This window comes from Mus musculus, chromosome 2, assembly GCF_000001635.26.
Source record: "Mus musculus strain C57BL/6J chromosome 2, GRCm38.p6 C57BL/6J".
Taxonomy (NCBI): domain Eukaryota; kingdom Metazoa; phylum Chordata; class Mammalia; order Rodentia; family Muridae; genus Mus; species Mus musculus.
Genome location: NC_000068.7, coordinates 6,094,736 through 6,120,212, shown reverse-complemented (window position 1 = coordinate 6,120,212; position 25,477 = coordinate 6,094,736). Strand labels below are relative to the sequence as shown.

At 46.8% G+C, this 25,477-nt stretch overlaps 1 protein-coding gene across 3 annotated transcripts in view; it reads left to right on the top strand.

Annotated features, from left to right (window-relative positions):
- The window catches only part of Proser2 (proline and serine rich 2), a 31,799-nt gene extending 10,079 nt beyond the window's left edge, over positions 1-21,720 (top strand). For 2 of the 3 annotated variants that reach the window (NM_144883.4, NM_001159657.1), the window contains exons 2-4: positions 6,100-6,320; positions 17,148-17,400; positions 18,853-21,713. In NM_144883.4, the coding sequence (NP_659132.2) occupies positions 6,183-6,320; positions 17,148-17,400; positions 18,853-19,877 (1,416 nt within the window). In that variant the 5' untranslated portion in view covers positions 6,100-6,182 and the 3' untranslated portion in view covers positions 19,878-21,713. Of the gene's footprint in view, positions 1-6,099; positions 6,321-17,147; positions 17,401-18,852 lie in introns of all 3 variants that reach the window. The other variant, XM_011238976.3, reaches the window with a different exon arrangement.
- Positions 21,721-25,477: the final 3,757 nt, after the last annotated feature.

Here is a 25,477-nt window from a genome sequence, read left to right as displayed (position 1 = left end):
AACAGCTGAGCCATCTCTCTAACCCCAGGACTCAGTTCTTATGGCTATATGGGTGGATTCTTCTAATTATCTTTGTTGGCATTGTAAGTATTGAAATGTGCTAAGACTTGCTTTGTGACCCAGTATGTCAGCCGTTTCCATCTCTCTTTATAAAATGAAAAGAATGTTTGTCGTGTATAGATGGAATCTGGGTAGGTAGCTCAGGATGGCCTTGCATCCTCCTGTCTTCTAGCTCAGCCTCCTGAGTACCAAGGTTATGGGAGAGCTCCACCATGCCTGATCAGTGGAACGTATGTTATGAGGTTGCTTTATCCTGGTATACTGTAGTGTAAACACTGCTGAGATCACATCTTTAACCATGTTGCTGAAGTCCTCTGCAGTCCATCTGATTGTGAAGTCTGGAAGGAGGGGTTTAGAGTTGATCGCTTTACCGAAGTCGTGACATCCGAGTGGTATGATCCGGTGTAATAGCTCCAGGAAAGTAGAGGAAGCCAGGTGACCATCAAGATGGGCATGGTGGGTTGGCAGTAGGTCAGCGTGGGCAGCAATGGGTCTGTACTAGGGAAGGGCCAGAAAGAAATGGTGGTTTTGCTGTTGGAAGTAAGGAGACTCTGCAAGACTGGCTAGATATGAGTGTCAGGAGGCGGGAGGAGCCAGCAGTGCCTGAGAGCAGAGTTTTGTGCCTGTGAATGGGCCTTTGAGAGAGAGTTCACTGTGGGGATTCCACAGGCTCAGTAGCTTTCAGGTGCACAGTGGCGCGACGTGGTCGCTTGGGTTGTGTGTGTCTACTGGCTATTGACAAGCAGTCGGGTGCTGTAAGGAAGGTAGTAGGCTTACCCTCTACAGCATGCAACATCCTTCTGGAATGTTGCAGTAAGAAGAAAATGAGATGCATTTGGGGGGGAGGGTGGTCAAGCAAACTCACTGCAGAGCTTGGTGGGGTGGGAGGGGATGGGGACATCACTTGACTCTACAGTCACAGCTCAAGAGCTGTTAGACTTTTCCCCTCAGCTGGCTGCTGTCCTCCAGACTAAAGCAGTCTGGGCAGATGAAGATTCACTAAGATGATGAATGAATGACCTTGGCCTTGTTCTCCTTGCTCAAAGGTAAACACAGGAAACACCAAAAACATTGAGACCTGGTTGTATTTCTGGTCTTTTGAGTTTTTTTTCCAATGCTTGCTCTTCACCCCTGCAACCCTGAGAAGAGTCGGTTTCTTAGTACCTTCTGCTCCCCCTAGCCTCCCTTACTGCAGAGACCCTAGACTGGACAAGGACAGTAGATATTTCCAAGTGGTAATGACCCTCAGACCTATGGCTGTGCTCAGCGCTGTCAGTCTGCTCGAGCTCAAGGGTCCCTATCTCAGGGACCATTTCCGGCCAGGTGGAGATTGTCTCTGCTCCCGCCTTTAGATCAACAGTTAACGTCCAGGAGGCGTGTGGAACCAAGGTTTCACCTGCTCTCTCCTGCTACTTTGGCCTCGTAGAAGATCCTGCTTAGCTTCCTCACACACAGAATGTGAGAGACAACAGCCTTCAGAAAGCTAAACGTACAGTTTCTTAGCCTTTAGAGTTATAGCAACACATACAAAAGGTGTCTCCTGGAAGTGCACGGTGGTAAGTCACCACCTCCCCGCCACACCGTGAGGGCCCACGTGCTGCCCGCTGCCATCCCTGCCCAGACGGGCACAGTTCCAGAGCCTTCTCACAGGCTGGGGAGTTCTGAACTGTGTGGGTGAATCAGCACTTCCTATCCTGCACGCCCTCACCTTGCTGACTCCTGAAGGCTGGTGTGCGCCAGCCCCTCCCCTTTCCTTGGAGCTGTGATTCACTCGGGTCAGGACCCAGTTTGAGCTGAGTCAAGTGGGTGGGATCCACAGGAAGGATGCAAGAATTAGCCTGCCTTCACTGCCTGGGCCAGCTCGCTTAGCCTGACTCCAGCCTGAGTCCAGGAGCATAGCTGAAACACAGGCATCTCTTTACCTTTGCTGGGCTCTGCTGCTTGCGCGCTGGCCCCTGTTGTCAGCACTCTCTGTGGGTCTGCACTGTGCACTGCGGGGTCACTAGATGCATGCTAACTGTTTGACTTTTTGAGACTTACTACATTGGAGTTCGACCTGTGTATCTATCTGAAAGCCTGACTTTTATGCTATTAGTTATTTAGATATTTATATAATTGTGTTACTGTTAAAGGCCACATGTTATTAAATGGTTTTCAAAGCCTTTGGCCCTTGTGGTGGTTTGGTTACGGTTTTTGAGATAGGTTCACATATAGCCCAGGCTGGCCTTCAATTCACTATGGAGCTGGGGCCTTGGTTCTGATCCTCCTGCCTCAGCCTTCCAAGTACTGGGACTACAGGTGTGGGTCACTACATCTAGCCTTCCTAGTTTTTGTTTTGCGACAGGGTCTTGTTATATAGTTTAGGCTGGTTTCTGACTTGTGCTTCTCTCTCTCTCTCTCTCTCTGCTTATGACTTTGGACGCTTTGAGTCTTTCCCCATGCTATTTGATGTAATGGTATCTTCTAAAAGCTGAGTGTGTTTGTGAGACGGCCGACTTGCCAGCAAGAAAGACGCCACAACAGGATCCTTCTGCAACACGTTTATTGGGAGATCATGGACTGCTTAGGTGAAAGACCCCAAGCCCAGAACTGGTGCTGCTTATATAGGCCTAGGAGAGGCGTGTCTCACACCTGGATTGGTTATGCATTTACTACCTCATTTGCATGTCTCACATCCTATTGGTTATAATCTCAGTACCTCACATAACCTCATTAACATGCCTGGGCCAGGCAGTGACCTGGCAAAAAACTTTACTGCATATGTACACATTGGTTGTTTACCCAACCTTATGCGTGGTGGTCAGCAGTAGCCAGCACCACCTTGTAATGGCATATGTGGCTTCCCACATGTGTTCACTCTTCTGGTTTCCTAACCTTGCTCTTGAGTTGACCTGGACTTAATCACTGAAGACATGAAGAGAAATGGGGTGGGCGATCTCTCTTGAAATCTGTTCTTAGATTCTTGCCACACTCAGCCACCTGAGCGAATCCCCTTGCAGGGGTTGCATTGATTGACTGTCTGCACAAATGGCTGCGCCTGTTAACTCAGTACATTGGAAGCATGCTCCTCATTGTTGTCTCTCTGGTCTTTTAGAATATTTTACTGAACTCATTTGATGTTTAGGATTCTGAGATAGGTAATCTGCAAAGAAAGTCAGAAAATTAACTACCTTACAGGGTCACATTTTCTTTTTTCCTTTTTCTTTTTCCAAGACAGATTTCTCTGGGTAGCCCTGGCTGCCCAGGAACTCATACTGTAGATGTGGCTGGGCTTGAACTCAGAGACTTGCCTGCAAGTAAAGGCATGTGTCACCATGCCTGGTTTGGCACTTTATTATTATATCCAAGTACACTGTAGCTGTCTTCAGACACACCAGAAGAGGGCGTCAGATCTTGTTACAGATGGTTGTGAGCCACCATGTGGTTGCTGAGATTTGAAGGGGGTAGGGCTGTGTGTATACATCTATGATATATGCAGTAGTGACACTTTTTGAAAATATATTTATTTTTATTTATCTGTGTATTTGTATGTGCCTGTGTATATGTGCACAGTGTGTGTGTGTGTGTGTGTGTGTGTGTGTGTGTGTGTGTGTGTGTGTGTGAATGCCCACAAAGGCCAGAGGTCATTGTATCCTCTGGAACTAGAGTTTAGCCAGTTGTGAGCCACCTGATGTAGGTGCCAGGAACCAAACCTGGTTTCTGTGGAAGAGCAATAAGTGCTCTTAACCGCGGATGCCTTTGTTCCTACAAGTTATATGGACATGACCTCCTTGCTAGGGTCACCTTCAGTATTTTCTATCTTCCGTAGGACTTGCAGTACCTTTGGGCCTCAGACACCCATCAGGCTTAGAGATATCCCTCATGCCTCTGACCATCGTAGCTCTGGTCCCCAGGTGCAGTGACCTGGAGAAGGAGCCTGTTTTGTGGTAGCTCAGGCAGCCGGGCCAGGGAAGCCTAAGGGAAGATGTACCAGAGCCTAAGAGTGGAGGCCCTCGGGGCAAAGGAAGATGCCAGACTGACTTTACCAAGTCCCAGCACCAGTGTCTTTTGTAATGCTTCTATTCCTTCATAAAAGTCATTCAGAAGCCGGGCCTGGTGGCGCACGCCTTTAATCCCAGCACTTGGGAGGCAGAGGCAGGCAGATTTCTGAGTTCGAGGCCAGCCTGGTCTACAGAGTGAGTTCCAGGACAGCCAGGGCTACACAGAGAAAACCCTGTCTCAAAAAACCAAAAAGAAAAAAAAAAAAAAGTCATTCAGATGCGGTGGGTGCCCGACTCTAATTCAGGCACTCAGGAGGCAGAGGTAGATGGATCTCCATGAGTTCAAGGCCAGCCTGGTCTACATAGCAAACTGTAGGCTAACCAGGGATGCACAGTAAAATCTTCTCTCAAAAATATCTATATGTTCTTATGTCATGTGTGTGTGTGTGTGTGTGTGTGTGTGTGTGTGTGTGTGCCGGTGCATACGAATGTGCCACTTTTTCCTTATCGACTCATGTAGATGGACATACAGGCCTATTCCATTTCCTAGCCATTGTGACTAGATCAGTGACTGTCAGCAGTATTAACCACCACTACAGCAGGTTCTAAGTCCTTTGGGTATTTGCCTAGAAGTGGCCCAGCTGAGCCGTATGGTAGGAAGGACTGTTTTCAGTTTTTTGAGAACCCCATACTGATTCCCAGGGTCAGTTTAGCCTCTGACCTACAGTGGACAAAAGTCCCTTTTTTCCTCATCTTTGCCGGGAGGTGCTGTCATTTGTTTTCTGGGTGACTGCTATTCCAGTTGGGGTGAGATAGAATCTCAGTATGGTTTTAATTTTCATTCCCTTGACAGTTAAGGGTGTTGAACGTATCTGAAAATATCTATTGGCCATTTGTATCTCTTCTTCTTGGGAGGCCTCTGTACAGTAGTATGCTCAGATTTTTTATTTGTTTTTTGTTTTTTTGATTGTGTGTGTTGTTCTGTTTAGGTTTCTAAGTAGTTTTTCATTTGTTTGTTGTTTGAGACCAGGCCTGACTCTGTAGCCTTGACTGGCTTAGAACTCACTGTGCAGAGCAGCCTGACTGTCTCTAGAGTGCTGGGGTTAAAAGCATGCATCACTCTGCCTGGCTTGTTGAGTATTTTGAGTTGGTTTTCTAGATATTGCTCCTCTGTCAGATGGATAGCTAGAAACGGTTGTCTCCAGTCCCGTGGGCTCTCAGCACCTGATGATCCGTTTCCTTGGCGGAGCAGAGGACGTTTCATTTCATGCTACTCCACTTGTCACTGTTGACTAGAGTCCCATTCAGAAAGCTCTTAGCTATACCTGTCTTATACTGTCTTCCTCTCAGCTTCAGGGTTTTGGGGTCTTACCTTAAGGTGTCTGGTCCACTCAGGGTTACTTTCTGTGCCGGGTCAGAGAGAAGGATCTAGTTTCAGTTTTCTGTATGTGGATAGCACCATCTGTTAGAGAAGAAGGATGTCTTTTCTCTAATATATATAATTTTGGTGTTTTTCTCAAAGCTCACTGGGCTTATGTTTGAATCTTACATACTGTCTGGATTGATCTCCATGTCTGGTTTTTTTGTGTCAATATCATATTGGCTTTGTAACATAATTTGGAATCAGGTATGATGTTACATTCAGCATTATTAATTGTGGGGATGGGCTGTCGATGCAGGTGTGGAGGCCAGAGGACACTGGGTGTCCTGTTCTATTACCTTCTATCATGAGACAGAGTCTTACAAACTCCAGTCCTCCTGTTTGCCCATTAGGCCCTCTTACGTACTGAGCCTAGGCCCAGCATACCCTCAATATCCTCATTTGCTTATCTGAGCTATTTTGTGTGTTTTTTTTTTCTATTTCTATTTAAAAACAAAACAAAACCAAAAAAAAAAACACTGGTATTGGAATTTTGATGAGATTGCATTGGATCTGTAAATTGCTTTTGGTAAGACAGCCATTTTCAGTGTTAATTCTTCTGGTCCGTGAGTGTGGGCCTAACCTTCCATATGGCACGATTCAGGTCACTAACTGCTGTTCTGTGTTTTATTTCTCTAGAAGACCTCCTTCCCTGCCTCAGAATGGAACCCTGGCTCCTACCCTGTTTTCTGTGAGCTAGCTAGTGACAGCTTTGTGTGGGGATGCCTGGGAACCAGCAGAAACCAGAGTCTCTGGAGACGGACTCTGACACGTCGCCCAGCTGCGGGCTCAGCGACTTGAGCAGAGGTGGCAGTCTGGAGAGCCGGTGCAGCAGTTCGCGGTCCAGAAGTTTCACTATGGTGAGCGGATGCTTTCTCTAAAGCTTTTAGATGCTTTGGTTTGAGGAACAGCTTACGAAGCCCAGTTGGATGTCTTGGAATATTTCTCTGTGACCTGGTGTTTTCTTTTTAATCATCATAAATTCTGCACGTATCGGTGAAGCGAATCTCTGGCCACAGATAATAACTTAGAGCAGCTTAGCCCCAGAAAGGACCATGCCTGAAGGCACTGATAACCCAGGCCGGGGGCAGGGGAGCCATCTCACAGGATAAAGACAGCTCACTTTCAGACAGACTCAAGGGCTTTACAAATCCTGGGCTTTCTGATCCAAGCCCTTACACGGCACTAACAAACCCAAGAATGTTAGGTCTTTTGAAAGATTTTTTTCAGATATGCCCACCCCTCTAGTGCTTCCAGAAGACATCTTGGGGTGGTAGGCCACCTGCTCTCAACTTGGTGACAGGAGTACTAAGCCACGTCATGAAACATCCCATGCCTGTCCCTTCTGGAAGCATAACCACGTTTATAGTCTTGAGTTCTTACTCTTTTTTTTTGAGACAGGGTTTCTCTGTGTAACAGCTCTGACTGCCCTAGAACTTGCTTTGTAGACCAGGCTGGCCTTAAACTCTCAAAGATCCTCTTGGCTCTGCCTCCCAAGTGCTGGAATTGAAAGCCTATGCCACCATGCTGGGCTTGAGTTCGTATTCTTAATGTGTTTTTAAAGCCTAATCTGCCTTAGGACACAGTGGCACATCCCTTAGAAATAATGGGAGTCTGAAGGGTAGGTTGGAAAGAGTAGAGAGGTCTTCACAGAGTTGATTCCTAGGGAATTTAACACTAATCTATGTCCTGTTCTTTGAGGGTTCGGGGCACCCCATAGTGCTTCCTAGTCATTGTCACCTGTGACTTGGGCATAAACAAGTCATCCAGAGTCCCTGGCAAGGTTTTAAAGGGTAATGCTCAGTGACTCTCGTGACTCTCCCATCTCTAGAGCTAATGGACTTTATGTCCCACAGTCACAGAGCTACCCACGTGCATGCCCCTTAGTCAGAGAGCAAGGATAAGGGGCTGTTGAGCTGTGGGGACTGTGCTTCTCAGGGTGACATTAGGCACTAGTGTACACAATGTCCCAGGATTTTGATAAGCCATTTGCTTTGTGATATGCAGACTGGTTAGTAAGTGACCCTGGACTGCCTTCTTCCCTGAACCAGACCAGAAACTATTCTGGTCTAATGAACTATTTGAAGACATGGCCAGAGAGATTCTATTTAACTCATTGGACGTTAGCAAACGCCTATTATGTATGGGATCTGAGTGAAACATGGTTTTGTTCAAGATCACATAAGAAAAGGAGAGCTGGGGCAGTATGGCATGTGGGGGTGGGGTCTAGCCAGAATGTTTGTGGGGCAGTGGGCTGCGCAGGCACCTGGTCTCCAGTCGAGCAGTGTCACAGCCTATGGGGCTCTCTGAACATCAGACACATTCGAGATCAAGGGCTCTGTGGCCAGTTTAAAGAAGTTGAAAGCCACGGAACCCAGCTCGTGAGCCTTTGAAGCTATCCTCCATCGGTTCTGTAATCAAAACTGTACACAGACCTCATTCTTTGCTGATTTGTTTGTGTCCCTTTCTTGACTGAAGTACTGGTTGAAGTTAGCTATAGCAAAAAAAGAAAAAGAAATTACAACAGTGTCCAGTTAGAAATCAGCATAATTAAGCCCTTGTTCTGCCATCGGGAAATACCACGTGTACTTATGGTGACTCGCCGAGGCTGCCAGAGAAAGCACAGCATTTAAGCCTCGAGTCTTCTCTCTGCCTTTATTCTGCTCTGGCATCCATTTATGTAATTAAATCAGGAAAGCATTGCTCAAATGCCAAACTGGTCTTTGGTTTCTTTGAGAGCATGTGATCTGGCAGGAGAAATGGCCCAATGGTTAAAAGCACTGGCTGCGTTTCCAGAGGCCCTGGGTTCAGTTCCCAGCACCCACCTGGCAGCTCACAGCTCTCTGTAACTCCAGTTTTAGGCGATCCAGCACCCTTTTCTGACATCCTAGGCACTAGGCATAAGGGGTGAATGCAGATAAAGCACCCATACACATCAAATAAGAAGAAATCTTGGAGGAAAAAAAAAAGAACATCCAATCACCAAATCAGAATCTACCAGACAAAATGTCCTCCTGGGGGACAAGCCGTGAAGAGTCTTGGTTCAGGTCTTTTTTCAGAACATTTGTTTGGTCACCTCAGCTGGCTTGCCTGCTGCTTGTGAATGAGTCTTGCCATGCAGCCCAGACTGGCATAGAATTAACTACACATAGACCACACTGGCCTCAAACTTACCATGATCCTCCTGCTTCAGCCCAAGTACCGGGATCGCAGGCAAGTGCCACCCCACCAGGCTCTGGTTGTCCTCATTTTTACAATATATATTTCCCTTTCTTTGGTATTTCTAGTCCCTTTGTGCATTCTTCAGATTGTCATTCAACTAAATGTTTTTTCTTGGTGGGGGGGGGGGAGAGGAAATAGAGAAGCCCGACAATCACAGGAGTGAAAGCCAGGCGTTTTTAAGTAGAGGTAATTTTAGAGTGTGTATGTTAAACCTGCTCAGGTCTTAGTTCTACTAAAGGGTTGGATTTTTTCCTCTCTAGTGTCCTTCTCCTGGCCACTCACCCCAAATACTCCTGCTCCTAGTCGGTTCTAACCTAGATCTTTCTGTACTATTGGCTTTGTACATATTCATGTAGTGTGTGTGTGTGTGTGTGTGTGTGTGTGTGTGTGTCTGTGTGTGTGTGTCTGTGTCTGTGTGTGTGTGTGTGTGTGTGTGTGTGTGTGTGTGTGTCTGTGTCTGTGTCTGTGTCTCAGTGCGTGAAGTGCTTGCTGTGGAAGTGTCAGGACCTAGGTTGAATCCTTGGAATCTCTGTAATGCCAAGTGCAGTAGTGTGCACCTGCAACCTCAGTGCTCCCACTGTGGGATGCAAGGCACAGACGGGTAGAACCTTGGATGATCAAGGGCCAGGTAGCATGCTGCATGTAGCACCAAACAGGATAGAGAGGATATGCCTGCTATGGCATGTGCATGCTTACATTCACACATGTGTGACTGCACATGCACGCAAGCACACATACACACACATACACACACACACACACACACACACACACACACACACACACACACAGAGGAAGAGTTTGTCATCTACCTTTTAAAAAATTACTTTACTCACGATGGAGAGATGGCTCAGCAGTTAAGAGCACTGGCTGGTCTTCCAGAGGTCCAGAGTTCAATTCCCAGCAACCACATGGTGGCTCAAAACCATCTGTAATAGGATCCGATGCCCTCTTCTGGTATCTGTCTGAAGACAGATGCAGTGTACTCATATAAATAAAAAAATAAATAAATCTTTTTAAAAAAATTACTTTACTCTAGGGGTAGGACTTGATGGCATATGCCTTTAGTCCCAACACTTTGGAGGCAGTCAGGTGGATCTCTGTGAGTTCGAGGCCAGCCTGGTCTACGGAGTGAGTTCCAGGACATCCAGGGCAACACAGAGAAACCCTGTCTCAAAAAAAAAAAAAAAAAAAAAAAAAAAAACCAATAAACAAACAAACATTTATGGAAAGGGACTTTGTAAAAATCAACCAAACAACAACTCTCTCCTGTCAGCATATAATCTTCCTGATTAATGCAGACAAACTTACTTTTTAAAATAATTCACTGTCCCAGTAAATAGGACATTTATATTTGTCTTCATTTCCTAAGTGTTAAATTATCAAAAACCACTTCTAAGCCAGCCAGTCCACAGGGAGGTCACTCTAGAGTCTTTCTCCTCTCCTCCATGTGGGTGTCTATTCCACAGCTCTGCTTTTGAAAAATTGAAATGTAATTCACATTCTTTAAAGTTCACTCACTTAAAGTGTGCCATGTCACAATTTTTAATATATATACAGAGTTGTGCAATTAACAGCTGCCATTTTTAGAACATTTTTTATCCTATCCAGTGTCCAGTAACAATCCAAAGTGCGTATGAAACAGCACTACCACCAAATAGTGAAAGTTTTCTTGAGAACAAAGTCGAAGCTGCTGAAGTGCCGGTCTCCAGAGTATATGGCAGCACAGAGTGACCGGAGAGTCAACTCAGTGGTTAGGAGCACTGGCTGCTCCTGCAGAGGACCCAGGTTTGGTTCCAGCACCCACATAACAGCTCACAACTGTCAATAACTCCCGTCCAGATCCAACACCCTCTTCTGCCATCCCTGGGCTCTGTATGTGAGTGGTGTACAGGTATACATGCAGGCAAAAATACTCACATATGTTATTTTTAAAGTATACTACAGCGTTGCAGTCAAACAGCCTACTAGAAACTTGCCAGGTAGCTCAGTGGCGCACACTTCCTTCATATATGTAAAAGGCCTTGAGTTTGCTTGTCAGATACACACACATACACACCACACCCACACACCCACACACACACACACACACACACACACACACACACACATACTCATACACTCTCAGCATAACATTAGCATTAATACAGACACACAGACCAATGGAACACAATGGAGAGCTGGCTTGCAACAAAGGTGCTACAAACACACACACACAGTGAAGAAAGTGCAAGCATTCTAATTAGTGGTAGGGGGAAGATTAGCCCTAGATTGATGTTTCTTGAGACATACATTGGGTATATAGGGGGAAAGTTCAATATCATTAATCACCAGGGAAATACAAACCAGAAACGCAATGAGATATCACCTTGCCCCAGGGAGAATGGTTATCAGAAAGACTAAAAGCATCAAGTGCTGGTGCAGATGTAGAGAAAAGAGGTGTGTGTGCGTGTGCATGCGCGTGCGCGTGCGTGTGCGTGTGTGTGTGTGTGTGTGTTAGTGCTGCTATAAAAAACAAGGGTGGACTTTCTTTTAAAAATGAAAAAATAGATCTGCTGTATGACCAAATACCATCCCACAAGGGCCAAGCATGGTGGTGCATGCCTCTAATCCCAGGACTTGAGGCCGAGGCAGAGGTGATCATGAGTTTGAGGCCAGACTGGATGAATCTAAACCGGCTATACATAATGAGAGCTTGTCTTCAACACAGAGAAAAAAATAGACATGGAAACAAGCTAAGTACCCGTCATCCAGTTAGCGGATAAAGGGAATGTGCCGCACACACACAATGGGATAGATGCTCTTCAGCCGTAAAATCCTATCACTTGCAACAATGTGGATGGAGCCAGATGCAGACCATTGCACGTACCCACAGAATCTTACAGACTTGGTATTGGGGAGGTGGGTTAGCAGCTAAGTACCCTGGTTGCTCTTGCAGAGGGCCCAAGTTCAGTTCCCAGCACCCACATGGCAGCTCACAACCATCTGTAACTCCAGTCCCAGTGGATCCTACAACCCTTGAGGCCTCCATGGACACCAGACATGTGCATGGTGCAGAGACACACACAGGCAAAACAGCCATATATATAAAGTAAAAGGAAGGGAAACAGTTTCTGAAAGAAGAAGTTGACCTCATAGACGTTGTAGGCAGCATTGTGGTGACCAGGGCTGGGTAGGGTAGGGATGGGGAGAGATGTGTCGGTGATATGAAGTCACAGCCAGCTAGAAACAAGTTCTGGTGTGTTATTGTACAGCTGACTACTGACGGCAACAGTGTGCACTGCACTTGTGAAACCTGAAAGAAAAGATTTTGAACGTTCTCACCATAGTGAAAAATGTTTAAAGATAACGTCTATCTGGCTGAGTTTGGTACCACAAATATGCACAATTTTTATGTTTCATGTGTCAGTTAAAATGAATGGTTTCTGTGAGTGTCTGGAGATCACCAGCCAATTCTAGAACTTTTTCATCTCCTCCAGAGAAATCCTGTGCCCATTCTCAGCCACCCTCCATGCCCTGCGCCACTCCCCTGGCCGTAACTTCCTTTCTGACTCTGGCTATATCTCAATGCTACACCTCGCCTGCCCAGCTTTTCCCTCAAGACCAAGAATTCTTCCTTTTACACCTCTGTTGAAGGCAGTGTCCAGCATCTCCCTACAAGTGCCCCTTGCTCCACTGCCTAGCCTTGCCTTCTTTCCTCTCCCAGCATGCACAGAGTCCAGGTTCACTGGGTGGAAGCTTCAAGTCTTAGAAGTGAGGCAACACATACTAAATCCACAGCACGTTTGACCTTGCAGGGTCCAGGTCTCCAAACCATTCACTCAGCTCCTACCCGAGGGGTAAAGCCTTCAGGTTGAGAGTCAGAGTGGCCTGAGGGTCTTGTCTCTGAGCAGATCAGCTGGAGCCAACTTGTAACTCACATTATGTGATTAGCAGAAGAAAAGGGGAGAGAGCTGAAGAACTCCCGGGTATATTGCACAGGGTGCTCCCAGCCTCTCTGCAAGGCACTTGCTAGAATAGGATTAGGCAGGGCGGACGAAAGAGAAGGCAAGCAAAGGACTTAGTTTCACCAGGCTTAACTAACCCCTTGGTGAAGTGGTTGTAAGACCCTTGGAAAGTCATGTGAGGTCTTTCCATACAGATGTAAGCAGGCGTGTGGAAAGCATCCTCCTAATTCAGGTTGGATTAGACACGGGTCTTATCGTCCATCCTTTTGTTCTTTGATATATATGAGTGTTTTGCCTCTGTGTGTGTGTGTGTGTTTGTTTGTTTGTTTGTTTTTAAAAGACTTATTTATTATTATATCTTAAATACACTGTAGCTGTCTTCAGACACACCAGAAGAGGGCATCGGATCTCATTCTGGGTGGTTGTGAGCCACCATGTGGTTGCTGGGATTTGAACTCAGGACCTTCAGAAGAGCAGTCAGTGCTCTTTAACCGCTGAACCGCTGAGCCATCTCTCCAGCCCCTGGATGTGTGTTTGTACACCACATATGTGTCTGCTGCTTGTGGAGGTCAGAAGGAAGAATTGGAACCCCTGGAACTGGAGTTACAAATGACTGGGAGCCACCATGTGGGTGCTGGGAATCAAACCCAGGACCTCTCTAAGAACAAGTGCTCTTAACCGCTTAGAATCCTTTCTGACTTTGTCCTCTTCTTGTGGGAATGTGTCTTAAGCTGAAGGTCCACATTAGGGCCTTGCCTTTGGTACTTTTATGTTATATTATTTTATAGAGCTGAGGATAGAACTCAGGCCTTGAACATCCTAGGCAAGTTCTCTATGCTTGAGCTGGACTCGGAGCCAGGCTGGCGCAGTTTCAGTTCTGCTATATAACCAAGGAGAATGATGCCTAACCAAAGTAGGCTCAAAAAGTCACGCATAGGGCCGGACGGAGAGTCAAGACTCAAGTACATACTGGTCCTGCAGAGAGGCCTGAGTGTTGGTGTGGTTTTTTGTTTAGTTGGTTTATAATTATTATTTTATTGAGTTTGTGTACCTTTCCCTCCCTTCCAACCCACATTCCATCCTGATCCCTTCCAATTCCCCAGTGTTAGGTAGGAGAGAAAGAAGGTTGGAGGGAAAGGGGCCATAGACCTCCTTTGGCCAACAAAATGGACTTCTTCCTGCAGATTAGGGGTGTCAGGTTCCTTGGGGCAAACCCATCATCATCATCAGGATATCTCCAACTTCTTCTGTCCCTTTGCTCTCGAGCACTTGACAAACGGCAGCACCAGCCACCTTCTGAGCACCTCTCACCCCTCCTGGGGCTCTGGCATTTCCTCCCTTTCCAGGGTCCCCAGAATTAAACTGTGTGCAGCTGGCAAAAATCAGGTCCCTCCTAGAGTGCGAGACAATTAATAGTTAATAGTTAATAGTTAATAGACTAACAGTCCATATCCCACACCTAGAATTAAAACGAAAAGATATCCACATAACATAGTTAGGTTAAAAAAACAAAACAAAACAACAACAAATTCTCACGACAACTAGGTGGACGTCAGTTCTCAGCATCCACAGCAGGTAGCTCACAGCCACCTATGACTATAGCTCCAGGAAATCCTCTTCTGGCCTCAAAGGGCTCTGCACTCATGTTCACACACGCCCCCAAACACACACATATATTCTCTCTCTCTCTCTCTCTCCCTCTCTCTCTATCTCTCTCTTTCTCTCTCTCCCTCTCTCTCTATCTCTCTCTCTCATATATACACACACACACACATTAAAATTAAAAATAAAAATATTTTCAGAGTCATACATCACCCCACTGGATGTCCTGTGCCGAGGTCACAGTAGGGAAGAGAGCATGTATTTATTTCTCTAGACTTTGTGTTTCAGCAGTGGAGGTCCAACACTTGTGTCATGGCACCCTGACAGAATCTATAATGGGTGAAACTTAACTAGAGGTATCTTTATTGTGCCAAGAGCCCTGATGATTTCAGACTTGCAAAGCTTGTGTTGAAACAATGCATGAGCTGGGCTTGGTGGCACATGCCTTTAATCCCAGCACTTGGGAGAGAAGTGGAGGCAGGCAGATGTGTGTGAGTTCAAGGCCAGCCTGGTCTACATAGCAAATTCCAGGACCGCTACCCAGAGAGACCTTGTCTCAAGGGGGAGAAAAAAAAAAAGACAAGAAGGATGAGAACTGTCTGTCATACAGTGACTGAGGGCGGTGTGTATGAGATGTGGGAACCAGGCAGTCCAGCAGAAGTAAGGAGTGTGGTGAAGAAAGGAGGTAGGCCATGAGCCATGCATTATGACACTCAGATGTCCCCACCAGTGTGTGTGTGGCTTTATTTTATCTTATTTTACGTATATAGGTGTTTTTACCTGCATGCGTGTCCGGGTACCACATGTGTGCCTGGTGCTCAGAGGTCAGGAGAGGGCATCAGCTCCCCTAGAACTAAAGCTATAGATGGTTGTAAGCCACCATATTGGTGCGAGGAACCAAAGCTAGGTCCTCTACAAGACCAAAGAGTGTCCTTAAATTCTGAACCTTCTCTCCTGCCACATGCACACATACATACATACATACACACATACATACATACACACATACATACATACATACACACATACATACATACTCCTGGGTTTCTTGCGTGTTCTAGGCATCAGAAAGTCAAAATGGCACCTGACATTTTGGTTACAATAACTTCCTGTGGGATGGAAGAAAACATGCAAGCCGGGTGTGGTGGCGCACGCCTTTAATCCCAGCACTCGGGAGGCAAAGGCAGGCGGATTTCTGAGTTCAAGGCCAGCCTGGTGTACAAAGTGAGTTCCAGGACAGCCAAGGCTATACAGAGAAACCCTGTCTCGAAAAAACAAAACAAAACAAAAAAAAAAAAAAAACAAACAAAAAAAAAAGAAAAAGAAAACATGCAAGCCTTCATATGTAAGTACACTGTAGCTGTCTTCAGACACACCAGAAGAGAGCGTCAGATCTCATTATGGATGGTTGTAAGCCACCATGTGGTTGCTGGGATTTTGAACTCATGACCTTTGGAAGAGCAGTCAGTGCTCTTATCTGCTGAGCCATCTCACCAGCCCCTTGTGTTATTTAATTCTGAATTATGTGTATATGTGGTGGTGGCGAGGTGTATGTGAACATACACCTCGTGCCCGGTGAGGTCAGAAGAGGGCACCAGATCTCCTTAAGAGTCGTGGGCAATTGTGAGCTGCCCAACATGGGTGCTGGGAACTGGACTCAGGTCCTCTGGGAGATCAGTGTGTGGCATTAACCAGTGAGTCAGACCTTGGCTGAAGTTTCTAATGTAGGACGTGTTGACTAGCTTCACCTGTAGATTGATAATGCCGAGCCGATACCTTGAAAGAATCCTTTCTCAGCTCCCCAGTCCTTCAGGTTTCCCCCTGCCAAAGGCTCTTAGAGTGCTCTGTCTAGACAGGGACTCCGTTGGGGCTTCATTGCCCTGCTCCCATTTCCTGTTCCAGTTCTCCCCATCAGCTCAGCTTCACAGTCTCTACTTCAAGCTCCTTCTTTACGAACAAACCCTTCCTTTCCTGCTAGGATGACCTAGTTGCTTCTGAAGGAGACCTCTAGCCAGCTCTACTTTTTAAGCATCAGCGTCACTGTATTCCTGGCTGGGCTCAGTGCAGCCACACAATACCCAGCATGTTGGGTCTAGGCTTTCCCAACCATGGGTGTAAAAGCAGCCCACCTGCTTTGTACTTCCCTTTGTTGCCTGTGGGATTTGTTTGTTGTTTTGTGTTGGTTTGGGTTTTTGTTTTGTTTTGGTTTTTGGTTTTTTGACACAGAGTTTCCTGTGCAGCTGTCCTGGAACTTACTCTGTAGACCAAGCTAGCCTCAAACTCAACAGAGATGCCTCTGCCTCTGCCTCTGCCTCTGCCTCTGCCTCTGCCTCTGCCTCTGCCTCTGCCTCTGCCTCTGCCTCTGCCTCTGCCTCTGCCTCTGCCTCTGCCTCTGCCTCTGCCTCTGCCTCTGCCTCTGCCTCTGCCTCTGCCTCTGCCTCTGCCTCTGCCTCTGTGCAGAGTGCACACAGTGCACAGACATATCTGCAGACAAAGCACTCACACCATAAGCATAAAATTAAAAATAAAGGAATATTTTACAAAGAAATGAATAAGTCCTCTTACTGTTTTAGCAGCATGAGTTCAATCCAGTGTGTAACTAGAAGTCTCCCTTGATAGTGTGGAGACAGTGGTATGGGGCTCCTGGTTGAGATATGCCCTATTGGTCTTAGTACTTGCAACCACATGCTAGAGCTCACGAGGGGGGAGGGCCTTGGGTTTTTTGCATCTTTTAACAATACCTTTTATTCATGAGGTATAACTGAAAGGCTCACATTTCACTTGTCAGTGGGGTGGGATAACCCAAACATCAGGGACCTTCCAGGATACAGGGAAGTCTAACCTCAGCTAGGTATCGACTTCTACTTATTGTGACTCTCTTTGCTGACATTGCTGTTGTTTATTACTTCCGTGCAGGATGACGAGAGCCTGAAGCACCTCACACATGAGGAAAAGGACGTTATCCTGTTCTTTGAAGAGACTCTTGATTCCCTGGAATATGACTTTGACGAGCCAGCCCTGTGTGACAGTGGCATTCACTGCCACTCTCCACAGTCTCTGGAAGAGAGCCCTTCCAGCCACTCTGAGCCCGAAGATGTCATCGATTTAGTGCAGCCCGCACCTGCGTCTGGGGAAGCTGAGAGCCTTCCAGATATGCCTCAAGTAACAGGTGAGCCGTAGCCCACAGCTCCCAACACCTTTGACTTGGTTTGGTGCAGCACTCCAGACACGTTCGCACTTCCTGCTCGGTTTGCCTGGGCTGGTCAGTACAGACACTCTTAAAGCTTCTAGAAGGGAGTCTCTGCAAGGCAACTGTAAGAGAGACAGAGGGAGGGAGGGAAACCAAATGAACATGTAGGGGTGTGTGTGTGTGTGTGTGTGTTGGGGAGCACCTGATTTGTTGTGCAAGATTATATCCCATTTTTAACGAAAGGTTATCTGAAGCAGTCAAGAAAGGGCAGAGAAGGTTCGAGCTGGTACTGAGCAGATAAGTACCAAGAGATAAGCTTATGCCCATTGAGTTATGAGGTAGAACAGGAAGGAAATAGTCAGGGAAATTTCCTCCCAGCCTTTATTTGCTGATGGGAACTTATATTAAAAGCAAGGAGACACATAGGGAATGTAGGACAGGAAAGAAGAGAGAAAACACGTGTGCACGCACAGACTGTCCACACTGGGAAAGAGGGGTGTACGGTGAGATGAGGTCTCCCTGTACAGCCCAGGCTGGCCTGGAGCTTACTGGGTAGCCCAGCCTGAGGCTCAGTCCTCTTGTCTCCGTCTCTCAGTCATCACAGTGTATACATTACCACCGCTCTTAGCTTCCATACATCTTTTGAAGCGTTACTCAAAATCTGCCATCACACGGGCTCCATATAAAGAAGAGCAAGGCTTGCAGCCAGCCCTTGGGGGCGAAACATTGGATTTTGCATTTCTATTGCGCTTCTGCTTTGATGCTTAGTCCTAAGGTAATCTGAACCTGCTGATCCTTTAAAAAGATTAGATCGCACAATCACACCGAAGAAAACAGGTTCGGAAAATTTAGCACTTGTGCCCTGCAGTTCTCTAACCTATTTTCATAGCTTTTCTGATTGTTTTGTTTTGTTTTGTTTTGTTTTTTGAGTCAGGGTCTCTTTATATAAAATCCTGGTTGTTCTGGAACCCACTGTGTAGACCAGGCTGGCCCTGAACTCACAAGAGATCTGCCTGCCTCTGCCTCTTGAGTGCTGGGATTTAAGTTGGGCACCGCTATACTCCTTCAGTGTCTCCTCTGTAGTGTCCTTAGTGTCACCCCTGCTGAGGTGGTCACAGCTTGGCTCCTGGGGATCACATGCCCCCAGGGTGACGGACCCTCAGAAACGTACCTTTTCCAGACTGCTTCTTAACTGGGTGTTTCTGGCTCTAGCTGGTCACCACCCTGTCGGGAATCTGTTGGTTCTGAATGTGTGGATCTGGGACTAAATGGACTGCCTCCTCTGTAACCCGTGCATCAGGACGAGCGTGTTGATTAGACACTGTGGAGGTTCATAGAGTGTCCCACTGGCTCTCAGGAATAGCGTGGACAGGAGCATGCATGTAACTTTTATTGGGGCAAAAACTTATGAGACCTCTCTTCTCCTTTCAGGGGCCCCATCTGATACAAAACATGGCACTCCATTTCTTGAAGGTGGGAAACAAGCCGCTGAGAATTCCCTGCCACCACCAGACTCCAGGGGCCCTGAGGTGTTTCCTTTGCCGCCCTCCCTGCCTGTCCCCGCTCCCTCTGCCCCGCGAAAGGAGCTGATGTCCCCCTCTCCTCCAGCAGAGCATCCCAAACTGCTGCGTTCTGTGCCCACTCCTCTGGTGATTGCTCAGAAAATATCTGAGAAGTTGGCGGGCAATGAAGCCCTGTCTCCCACATCCCCTTCAAAGGAAGGCAGGCCTGGGGAATGGAGGACACCGACTTCTCCAGCTTCTAGAAACGGAGACCATGTCGGCGTGTGGCATCGACACACGACCCAGTCAGCACCCAAGGTCCATCGCTTCCCCAGCAACATAAGCGTGACCAACAGCGCAGGCAAGGACTTCAACAAGACCATCTCCAAGGCGGCTGTCAATGTGCAGGAGCGCAAGGCCCAGGTCCTGGCCAACATCAACGGCATGTCCTTCATCGCTGCGGGCGACACATCATCAGAAGAGCGGTGGCAGAAGGCGGAAGAGCAGAGGAGTGGCTCTGCGGATGGAGCACGCACCCTGGGCAGAGCGGGCATGGCCGGCGAGCCCGGGGCACCTTGTGCAGGAGTCCCGGCCAGGGCGCAGCAGTCCCGGGCTGTGCAGACAGAGCAGCCACCGGCGCTGGCGAACGGCTTCCAGAGCGTACACGAGGCCCTGCGCAGCGAGCCCAGCTCCTTCGTCCCCACCAGCAAGACCATCACCTTCCGGCCTGACCCCGCTGTGACCGGCAAGCTGGCGCGCCAGAATGCCAGCCGCAGCCTATACGAACCGCGCCCGGACGGCAGCCAAGATGCCCGCAAGCGCACGGGCTCGCTCCCCCGGGCGGTGGGTTTCCGGCCGCAGGGCATCACAGTGCAGTTCTCTGGCCGCGGCTCCACTGAGGAAGCTCGGCGCGAGGCTCTGCGCAAACTCGGGCTACTGAAGGAGAACTTGTGAGGGCCATGGGTGAGACTGCTGGAATGGCCTGGGTGGAACTTGTATGTCCACACTGGGGGGTCCAGTTCTGGAGCTGGGTGGCACGAAGTGCTGCTTGTCGGGAGAGAAGCTTCTGCCCCAATCCCAGTGCAGCGCGGAGTCAAGAGACCTGCAGGGCAAGGACAGCGCCCCCCCACCCCGTGCCCCCCAGCTGTCCTTTTCCTTTTCCGGGGTCTTGGAATTAGGACCTCTGGGCCTCCATGACTGCGACTTGGTCCAGACTCTGATACTCAGGATTCCCTCTCCTCTTCGAAAATAAAAAAAAAAAAAAAAAAAGAAATGCTTGTTAAATTTTTATAGTGTCATTATACACTTTGAGGTCTAGCTGTTGTGTGTTTGTTTTTGAAGGATGGAAGTTGGCACCTTACGGATCGGGGTTTTCTTAACATAATTTTCTTTGCCCCATTTTCTTAACTAAAACTCTAAATGAACCCATTGGGGAAGATTTACTGTAATTTTTAATCGTGAAAGTTAAAAATGAGGTCGAGTTTGGAAAAGATAATTTTTAGAAAGCAAGTCTCATTTGACTCTCTAAAATCTGCTCCCGGGATGTGTCCCTATGAGTCTGACTTGACAGGTAGCTATGCTAATGAACATGTGAGTATCGTGAGTCTTCGTATACTCATTCATTATTAATTACTTAAGTACCTGCTTCTGAAGACACCATTATCTAGAAACTGCACGATATGAGCGCTTCCTTTTCTCTAACAGATACCTTGGCATTGTGATGAGACACTACGAATTCTTCCTTTTATGGAAGTCGGCTAAGGATACATGAACTTCCAGTACAGTATGCTCTGTTCCCAATTAAAGCAACATTTCCTGATTTCAAATAAGCAAGATAGTTCCTGTTTTTACTTAACATTTTCCAGAATTTAAAGGAAAGTTTGAATCTTTGTCACCTCACTAGCTCTGTGTTACAAGGTAGCTAGAAAACAAAAGGAAATGATCTGCTAGGCTATGCTCTCAGAGCAGTGTGATTTGAAGTGATTTGAAGGAGCTCACGGAACTCAGTTGTGCAGCATGAAGTTTTCTTCCAGATTCTGTCTGACAGAGTTGTGGCCACAGTGTTATTATCCAAGCCATTTAAGGCTGGAGTCTCCAACTTCTAAAAATAGCTAGGGAAGGGCTGGCCCAAGAGCCACACCCTTCTGCCTGCTGGGCCTTCCAGCACGCACTGTAGCAGAGCCCATTGGTTTTCCCGTGAGTCTTACTGAGACTCCGACTTCTAATGAGCTGTTGAAGGACACATTCCTGGTGCCCCGCTTAGCCTGTAGGTTACATACAGGGAATGAGTGGGTTTTATTTCTTTGGAGCAAAGTCTATCAACTGGCTCAGCTCTCTCTCGTTCTCCTGAAGCCATCTCAAACATTTTAAAATTTAAGGAGGGGCTTTAAACTTTTTCAAGTGCTTTCAACTTTGCTGTTAATTGGCATGGGTTTGCTGAGGGGCCAGGAGGTCCCTTTGACAAAGTAAGATGCCATACACAGTGTTTGCTTAATAACTGAAGGTCTCAATACAGCTGTTACTGAACCTTTATAGACAATTCCTTTTCTTATTATAAGTAGAATGAGTGACTGTATATTAATATATTCTCATAATTATATCTTGAAAAACAAAATTTTGTCTTACCTATAAGCTACTGTATTATGTTATGCACGACATTTCCTCTTAAAGGGTTATCTTTTTTCTATTATTTATTCATATTTTTCTCTATTTAATCTATGATGACACTGACTGTTACTTTAGCTGTTACTTATTTCCAAAGCCCTAATTAAAGTCTCCTTCTTGTGATTCATGAGGACCCTGCTGTGTGTCTTGTCTGCTGAAAAGCATTAGTTTCTGTGTTGCAGTTATGTGACATGGCATTCTTAAATGACATCTAATTCCCAGTACTTAAGGACCGTATTTCAAAGCAAGATTGAAATGAAAAGGAAAGGTGGACCTGAGGTTCCCGGTCTCTTCAGGTGACATTTATAAACTTCTCTTCATTTTTAGGAAACTCTATCATACTACGTAGAAGTCAGAAAACCACACCACCAACAACAACAACAACAATTTCTCTTTTGCTTTTAGGAACCTTTCTTTATACAGATGTCCAAATTAGAGTCCTGCAAGCCAAAGCCCTACCTTGCAATCCCCAGAGGGAAATATCTGCTTCCGTTCTCAGTTCTTGCCTCTTCTCTCCCACCTCCGCCCCCTACCTGGTGTGTGTGCTTATCTTCGTAAAGTAACAGAACCTTTGGTCTTTTCTTTGCTTCCTCACTGAGGTTACACGCTCTTGTAAGGTTGCTTGAGGAGAGGGGGAAGGATGCTGCCCACTGGCCATGCTGGGGCCTCTGCTATGCACTGAGACTGATCGTGGATTCCTCAGCCACGGGAGGGGACACGCAGGCAGGACTACGGGAGCAGATTTACGACTGTAGAACTCTTTGCATGCAGCTATCAGGGAGCAGGACCACATTCAGAGCTAGCTTTCATAAGGAGCTTGATGGAAACCTTAGTATCAATTCAAAACAAAACCAACAAGTGTGTTTTTCCCAAATTCCCAGGGCTTTGATTATGGGGGATCTGACCTTTCCCAAGATTCAGTAGTGACTTTAAAAAAAAAAAATGCAGGTGATACCAGCTCTTTAACATGTATTAAAGAGGAAGAAAGAGAAGATAAATTTGACAACGTACTGTTATCCAAAAAAAAAAAAAAAATGTGTGTGTGCTACAGCTGTTGTCCTAGCCCTGACTCACATACAATGGGGCCATTGTTCAGCTCTGGCTGCTTTATCAATGTGACCTGGCAAGATTAATAAACTTATTTTTGCCCCAAACTGTTCCCTGTGTTCTCAGACTTCTGTCATCCAATAGTGGTGCTGTGGATGAGCAGTGGCCTTTTTCTCTGGGCCCCCTGTCCTCCCGCTGGTCCCCAGCCAAGGCTACTGGGTGGAAGGAGGAAGGGGAGGGGTGTGAATGTACACCTGGAGAGGTTTCTGTTCCCTCTGAAGTGACAAGTCACCAAACAGGTTCTGTGTCTTCTCTTCAGAACAAGGCTTTCTCCCCTGCCTTTAGAGTGCGGGGACACATCCCCTATCTTTTTCTAATCTGCTAGTCCGACAAGCCCTGCTTTCAAACACCTGAGAAAAGAAGCCTGAGCTGTGTGTGCGTTGCCATGTCCTGGGTACGTCGCAACTCTGTGACCGAGTTTGAAGCAGAGGCCCACTCTGCACTTCAGCTGCTGGCCTGCCCTTCACCATCACCGCACCAGAATCACCAGCTTTCTCTGGGCATCAAAGCCCGGGGAGGTGTAAGCTCCTCTGGGAATCCTGCCTCTGCAGAGATGCCTAGACACATCACATACTTTTAGGCTTAGAAGGAATTAGCTTTTGTGGGTGACAGTTGAATTGCTTTTAAAGGTCACTTGATTCAGAAAGATCCAGAAAACAAACAAACAAAAACACAAGAAAACTGTCCTTCAGAGTCTTGTTTCCTAAGACTGGACATGGCCACTAACGCAGCCAGCACCGCGTCAGCCCCACTTTGGAGGTGAAGGTAGGCAGGTGAGTTCAAGGTCATCCGCAGCTAGTTTGAGGTCAGCCTGGACTTCATGAGAGCCAGTTTCAAAACCAGCAAGACCTCAGAAATGACAGTCACCCCAGTGACAGCAGGTTCTACACACACTCCCTCCTGGTGACTTCCCTGAGAGGGATAGACAGCCAGAAACAACTCCCAGGAACAGAAACTCTCCTGAAGCCTTCCTCTTTGTCCTCTGGACTCTATGAGCCTTCTCTTGTGCAACCAAAGGAGGAGGAAGGAGGCATAATGGGGACTTTCAGAAAAGTCCGTGTGACCCACAATCCAGCCTCCAGCCTCAAGTAGGAGAGCGGTGCTCAGTGTCATGTCTCTCAGAAATTTTCCACCAGTGCCCCGAGTCATCTGCCCTATGTTTTCTTTCAGGCCCCACTGCTTTAAGGTATCCTGGGATCTAGAACAAGGCAGGCTAGGAGGGGTCTTCATGTATGGTTAATGCAGGTTCTTTTTTTTATTATTATTATTACGTATTTTCTTCAATTACATTTCCAATGCTATCCCAAAAGTCCCCCCCCCCACTCCCCTACCCACCCATTCCCATTTTTTGGCTCTGGCGTTCCCCTGTACTGGGGCATATAAAGTTTGCCTGACCAATGGGCCTCTCTTTCCAGTGATGGCCGACTAGGTCATCTTTTGATACATATGCAGCTAGAGTCAAGAGCTCTGGGGTACTGGTTAGTTCATAATGTTGTTCCACCGATAGGGTTGCAGATCTCTTTAGCTCCTTGGATACGTTCTCTAGCTCCTTCATTGGGGGCCCTGTGATCCATCCAATAGTTGACTGTGAGCATCCACTTCTGTGTTTGCTACGCCCCGGCATAGTCTCACAAGGGACAGCTATATCACCGTCCTTGCAACAAAGGCTTGCTAGTGTATGCAATGGTGTCATCGTTTGGAGGCTAATTATGGGATGGATCCCTGGATATGGCAGTCTCTAGATGGACCATCCTTTTGTCTCAGCTCCAAACTTTGTCTCTGTAACTCCTTCCATGGGTGATTGTTTCCAATTCTAAGAATGAGCAAAGTGTCCACACTTTGGTCTTCGTTCTTCTTCAGTTTCATATGTTTTGCATATTGTACCTTATATCTCGCTATACTAAGTTTCTGGGTTAATATCCACTTATCAGTGAGTACATTTCATTTGAGTTCTTTTGTGATTGGGTTACCTCACTCAGGATGATGCCCTCCAGGTCCAACCATTTGCCTAGGAATTTTGTATATTCATTCTTTTTAATAGCTGAGTAGTACTCCATTGTGTAAATGTACCACATTTTTTGTATCCATTCCTCTGTTGAGGGACATCTGGGTTCTTTCCAGCTTCTGGCTATTATAAATAAGGCTGCTATGAACATAGTAGAGCATGTGTCCTTCTTACCGGTTGGGACATCTTCTGGATATATGCCCAGGAGAGGTATTGCGGGATCCTCCGGTAGTACTATGTCCAATTTTCTGAGGAACCACCAGACTGATTTCCAGAGTGGTTGTACAAGCTTGCAATCCCACCAACAATGGAGGAGTGTTCCTCTTTCTCCACATCCTCGCCAGCATCTGCTGTCACCTGAATTTTTGATCTTAGCCATTCTGACTGGTGTGAGATGAAATCTCAGGGTTGTTTTGATTTGCATTTCCCTGATGATTAAGGATGTTGAACATTTTTTCAGGTGTTTCTCAGCCTTTCGGTATTCCTCGGGTGAGAATTCTTTGTTCAGCTCTGAGCCCCATCTTTTAAGGGGGTTATTTGATTTTCTGGAGTCCACCCTCTTGAGTTCTTTATATATATTGGATATTAGTCCCCTATCTGATTTAAGATAGGTAAAGATCCTTTCCCAATCTGTTGGTGGTCTTTTTGTCTTATTGACGGTGTCTTTTGCCTTGCAGAAGCTTTGCAGTTTCATAAGGTCCCATTTGTCAATCCTCGATCTTACAGCACAAGCCATTGCTGTTCTATTCAGGAATTTTTTCCCTGTGCCCATATCTTT